Source organism: Lynx canadensis, chromosome X (assembly GCF_007474595.2).
Source record: "Lynx canadensis isolate LIC74 chromosome X, mLynCan4.pri.v2, whole genome shotgun sequence".
Taxonomy (NCBI): domain Eukaryota; kingdom Metazoa; phylum Chordata; class Mammalia; order Carnivora; family Felidae; genus Lynx; species Lynx canadensis.
This window is the reverse complement of record NC_044321.2, coordinates 120,315,345-120,320,909: the sequence shown is the minus strand read 5'-3', so window position 1 is coordinate 120,320,909 and position 5,565 is coordinate 120,315,345. Positions and strand designations below refer to the sequence as shown.

Below are 5,565 nucleotides of genomic sequence, written 5' to 3'. Positions count from 1 at the left end.
TTAGTATAGTATCAAAAAAGTTTTTGGAAAATCAAACAAAACAGGAAGAGAGGCAGAGGGGGCCACCAGTGTGAGGAGGATGGGCTTGGCTGTGCGGTGGGGGGGGGGGGGCCTGTGTGCTCTGGACACACCCTTCGACCCTTTGCACTCACAGGCTGGGGCTCACGCTGCGACAGTCTGTGCCCCTCTCCAGTCATTTCTCTCCACCCTCAGGTTGTGAGCAGTGGCGATGGCACTGGCAGTGCTGCGTGACTGGTGCAGGTGGATGGGCGTGAATGAGCAGCGCTCGCTGCTCATCCTGGGCATTCCCGACGACTGTGAGGACCAGGAATTCCAGGAGGCCGTGCAGGCTGCCCTCCAGCCCCTGGGCAGATACCGAGTGCTGGGCAAGGTGTTCAGAAAGGAGTTCAGATCCAAGGTCGCCTTGGTGGAGATGGCTCAGTATTTAAACCGAAGTGTGATCCCCCGACAAATACCAGGCATGGGAGGACCCTGGACTGTGGTCTTCCTGCCCCAGGCCCCGGAATCAGAGTCAGAGGATACACTCAATTTCCTTGCACAGACCCAGAGGCAAGCAGGGGTTGCCTTGGCAGGCGAGGCAGGAGCTGGGGATGGGGCAGGAGCTGGAGGCAAGGCGGCTTCTGGAGGCCAGGAAGGAGCTGGAGGCGGGGCAGCGGCTGGAGGCGGGGCAGGAGCTGGAGGCCAGGAAGGAGCTGGAGGCGGGGCAGCGGCTGGAGGCGGGGCAGGAGCTGGAGGCCAGGAAGGAGCTGGAGGCGGGGCAGCGGCTGGAGGCGGGGCAGGAGCTGGAGGCCAGGAAGGAGCTGGAGGCGGGGCAGCGGCTGGAGGCGGGGCAGCGGCTGGAGGCCAGGAAGGAGGCCAGGCAGAAGCTGGAGGCCAGGAAGAAGCTGGAGGCGGGGCAGCAGCTGGAGGCGGGGCAGGAGCTGGAGGCCAGGAAGGAGCTGGAGGCGGGGCAGCGGCTGGAGGCGGGGCAGCGGCTGGAGGCGGGGCAGCAGCTGGAGGTGAGGAAGGAGGCCAGGCAGAAGCTGGAGGCCAGGAAGGAGCTGGAGGCGGGGCAGCCGCTGTGCGCCAGGCAGGGCCTGAAGAGGAAGCAGGAGAGTCAGATGAGGAGGGAGCCGCTGGGGACGCAGGAATCGCAGGTCTGTCGGGATCTGTGAGTGTGGCAGGAGCTGCAGGTGAGGAAGGAGCTGTGGGTGTGGCAGGAGCCACAGGTGCGGGAAGATCCTGGACCCAGCCTTGGAGCCCGGCCTGGCAGCCTGTGCTGGAAAACAGGGCCTCTGGGAAACTGAGAACCTTTCCTGGAACGGAAGAGCCACACCGAGAAGAAGAGTCCTTTGAGAGCTGGCTGGATCACACCAGCGACATGCTGTCCCTGTGGTGCCACATCACAGAAAGGGAGAGGAGGAGGAGGCTGATGGAGAGCTTGGGTGGCCCCGCACTGGATCTCGTGTGCGGCCTCCTGGCAGAAAACCCTGACGTCCCTGCACAGGATTGCCTGGCCGCGCTGGTCCAGGTGTTCGGGAGGGAGGACACCCCCACGACCGCACGGCTCAAGTTCCTGACCTGTGGCCAGCGGCCCCAGGAGACTCTCTTTGTCTATGTGATTCGCCTGGAAGGCCTGCTGCAGTCGGCCGTGGAGAAGGGGGCCATCCATCCCAACCTTGCGGGCCATTTACGCGCCCGGCAGGTGCTGACGCGGGCCCGCCCCAACGAGATGCTCGAGAACAAGCTGAGGAGGATGCGGCTGGACAGGAGACCACCTGGCTTCCTGGGGATGCTGCGGCTCATTCAGGAGACCGAGGCGTGGGAGGCCACCGCAGCTAGGAGCGAGCACTTGCAAGTGGAAGAGGGGGCCCGTGTGGGCACCGGAGGCCTGGCCGCTGCCCGGGCCAGCGGAGAGGTTGCCGAAGCCTCCCCAGCCAGGGAAGATGCTTCCCAGGCTGCCCTGGCCAACCTAGGGGCCAGTGAGGCCGTTCCTGGCAGTGCCGAAGCTGATACGGCTGCTCCTGAAGCCCGTGATGTCGCCAGGGCAGCCCTCGTCCCTGAGGAGGCCCCCAAGATCTTCCCTGCCACGCAGGAAGATGAAAATGCTCCCGCCTCTGCGGGCCTAGATCACGCAAGGCCCTCAGAGGCCCCTGGGGGCCCCACCCCTGCCCAGATGGGCAGCGCTTCCAGGGAGGGCCCGGGAGGTCCTGGCTGTGAGCCGGAGGGCCTCGCCCAGGCAGGAGACCAGGAGGCTGGGGAGCCCCTGGAGGAGGGGCCCAAGCCCATCCCAGAGGAGTCGGGAAACGAGGACGGGGCTGGGGAGGTGAGGCCCCCCAAGTCCTCCTCGGGCAAATAGGCTCAGAAGGCCCAGGGGCCCCCCTCTCCTCTCAGGCAGCAGCGCTCTGGAGGCAGGGGGAGGCCACGCCAGGGCAGCAGCCTCTCCCCACGTGGAGGCAACAACCCACCCAGCCCAAATTCCCAGGACCCCATCTTCCCAAGGCACCCTGGCCACCACCATCAGCCCTTCCGACGGACCAGGATGACCATACTTGATGCAGAGTGGGGCAGGGAGGGGTGCCCCCTCCCATGGCAGCTCCACCCCAGCCCCAGCCCCAGCCCCAGCCCCAGCCCCAGCGCGAAACCCTGCCAGTCCAGGCAGCCAGCCTGGGAAGCACCCCTGAGCGGCTGGCCCTAGCCTAGGCGAGGGGCACCTGAAAATGTGTGCCACCCACACTGGCCTGGGAGAGGTCAGGGGCCGTCTCAAGGGTGCCGGCCCCTCGGGCCGCCCAAGAGGGGGACCCTCATTCACTGACCCGTGGAGCACGTCACTCCACGCTCTGAGAAGCCCACGTGTGCCTCCGTAGGCCCCTTAGTGACCCCCCGTGTCAGCTCCCCCTACACGCACCCTAGTTACCATTCCCGTGCAGAGCCCTGAGGTGGGCAGGAGCCCGCGGCGGGTGTCCTGGCCTGACGCAGCAGCCACCTCTCAGCCCCGGGGGTGTGGCACGAGCTTCAGTGCGAGCCCAGGCTCTGCTCGCTGTCGTGCGGTGTCGTGAGCTCAGCCCATGCTTCCTCGGTGTAGGTTTAGGCCAACTGCTGCTTGTTCTTGTGGAGATGTGTGTGTGTTCTTATCTGAGCAGCCGCCCCCACCCCGCCCCGGAGACCTGTCGAAGCCCAGTCCCAGGAGGTGGCGGGAAGGACAGAAGAAGGCATGGCTGGTGCTGACCCCGCGACCTCAGGAAGGAGGCACTGGACCAAGGGCAGAGGTGGCCTGCGGGAGTCTCCGTGGAAACCGTGCTGAGATGTGCCACTCTCTTGTTACTCGTGACTGAGTTTCTTTGGCTTGTCCGAGTGCCCCATGCTGCGTTTTGCAGCGTCCTGTGACTGTCCTGTGCAGGCCATAGGGCAGGGCCGGGCCCCAGCATGTCGGCCAGAGGGGAGAGTGCCCTGGAGTGAGGGGCCATGGCTGGCCAGCGTCCATCATCCCGGCCAGAGGCCGATCGTGGGGCCCTCAGGAAGGGAGGCTATGGCGGGGGGGGCGGGCCACGGTGTTGGGGGGAACAGGGGCACCTCATTTGGGACCCCAAGAGGAGGGGGGCTGTGACCTGTGGGCTGTAGTGGCTGTTCGGCGTTCCTCTCTGCGTTGTCCCTCCTCCTCTTCAATGGTTTCGGCAAATGTTTCTGTTCAATAAAGTTCGTTGAATGTTTCAGCTGAGTGCTGCCTCTGCTGTGGGCAGTCGAGGAAAGGGTCACCTGGGGTTGGGAGAGGGAGCCAGAGAAGACGTTCTTGTTCGGCACCCGTGGGAGGCTTCTCCAGTGACAGGGTAGGGTAGGCGCTTTGACAGGAAAAACAGGATGTTTTTGAGGGCCGTTTTATTTTACAGGTGAATTACGAAGTTTTGCGGTCCCATTGGTCTTCATCTTGGGATGATCCTGTCACCTTTGAAACTGAGCGGGAGTAGTCATGCTTTTTCTTCCCTTGACTATGCTAAAGGGGTCACTGGCATCCAGTTCCTGGGATTGAATATTGCTTAAGGTGTGTGATGCATGGAGTGGGGCCATGCGACCAAGAGCTGTCGTGCTTCCAAAGCCTATAGCATCCTTGGTGAGAGTGCCAGCGTTAAAAAGTGATAGGATTTTTGGGAAAAAAAAAAAGAAAAAAGAAACCCAAATGTATTTTAATTCGAGGTCTTGTAAATGTGAAAATCTCAGCATGCAACAACATTGACAATACTTACTGAGCAACCGATCAGACACTTGTGGGGTTTCTGGAAAATGGGTACATTTTCCTACCCCCTCCACCTGCAAAAAGACTTGCTCTCAAGGCAAAGAGAAAGTCGGGGCCGCTGGGATGCACAATGAAGGAGGACCCACACTAGCTGCGGGCGGGGAAGGTTTGCTGTCTGCAGGGGTCATGTTCCAGGATGGGGGAGGGCGGGTAGTTGGGTTTCACACTAAGGGCAGTGGGAAGCCGTCAGACCATTTGGGTGAGCCCGGTGTCCCAGGAATTTGCCACTGGATGTGCCAGCTGTGAAAGGAGCAGAAAATGCCAGGTTGGCACTCTTCCAGCCTCCCTTACAGCGAGGGCCTGGGCACATGAGCAGGACCCGTCAATCAGATGAATCTGGGGCCAGAGACGGGAAAGAGTCGGGGCCCCCCAGGTTGGTCTCGGGCGGGCTGGTGGCAGTAGGGGCAGTGAGACCTGTCTCCTGAGGAGCAGCCACAGCCGTAGGTCTCATGGCGGCATCCACGTCCGGCAGCAGGGCCGCAAGTCGCAGTGTCTGTGCCCACCGCCATAGGAGTGCCTTCAGCGCGGCACAGCAGTGCGATTCAGACCCTTGTTCCTCTCTGCAGAGCCCCCAAGCCTGGCTTTCCAGCCCTCCCCAGACAGCCGCGAGACACCTGCCATGCAGCTCATTTGTGCTGCCATCAGCTGCAGTGAGATGCGATTGCTAAAGGCTCCGCGTGGCACGGGAGCCCCCGATGACACCTGCTAGCAGAGCACAGGAGTAGGTGTTTGTATTGCAGTTCCTGCTGGGCAGCTGGCAGTTGGGGCCATGTCTCGTGCCTCCAGGGCAGGCTGGGGGTAAGCAGGGTGGGGGAGCTCAAGGTGTTGGCCCCCGGGGTATGGGACAGCGTGGGTGGGCCTTGGCCTCTTGTGCCTTGGGGCTGAGTGCTACAGCTGACGTCCGAGGGGGAGCCGGTCTGGTGGAGAGCGGGGAGCCCCCGGTTTGGGGCGAGGGCACACGTCCCTGCCTGAGAAGCCCTCCCAGGCCCAGGTGAAGTTTGCGTGTGAATTAGAGGAAGACTCCACTGGCTGACAGCAGCCAGCTGAGGGGGCCGAGCAGCCTGGTTGCTCGGGGGAACTCCTGACCCCAGTTCCCCGGAGCTTCCGGTGCTTCACTCGTGTCCCAGATGGGGTGGTCAGGGACATCCTCACAGGCCCCGATAACATCTTCCACGTTTCCTTCTCAGTTTCCTTCCTGTGCCCTCTGTCTGGCCCACAGTGCAAGTCCGTGTCGGTCTAGCCCCTTCCTGTCCCTGCCTGTACTCTGGGGCGGC

The 5,565-nt window shown here is 62.9% G+C and overlaps 1 protein-coding gene across 1 annotated transcript; it reads left to right on the top strand.

The window, feature by feature from the left end:
• The first annotated feature begins 229 nt into the window (after positions 1–229).
• On the top strand, positions 230–2,595 carry LOC115506924 (paraneoplastic antigen Ma6F-like). Its single transcript, XM_030304869.1, has 2 exons — positions 230–622; positions 1,043–2,595. Exons 1-2 carry the CDS (start codon positions 230–232, stop codon positions 2,357–2,359), a joined length of 1,710 nt encoding a protein of 569 aa, XP_030160729.1. The 3' UTR covers positions 2,360–2,595.
• Positions 2,596–5,565: the final 2,970 nt, after the last annotated feature.

Bases quoted from the DNA above. Each gene is read 5' to 3' on its own strand.
- LOC115506924 (XM_030304869.1), top strand. From the start codon at position 230: ATGGCACTGGCAGTGCTGCGTGACTGGTGCAGGTGGATGGGCGTGAAT. The intron at 623-1,042 runs GCTGGAGGCAAG...GGCCAGGCAGAA, and splicing joins GAGCTGGGGATGGGGCAGGA to GCTGGAGGCCAGGAAGGAGC.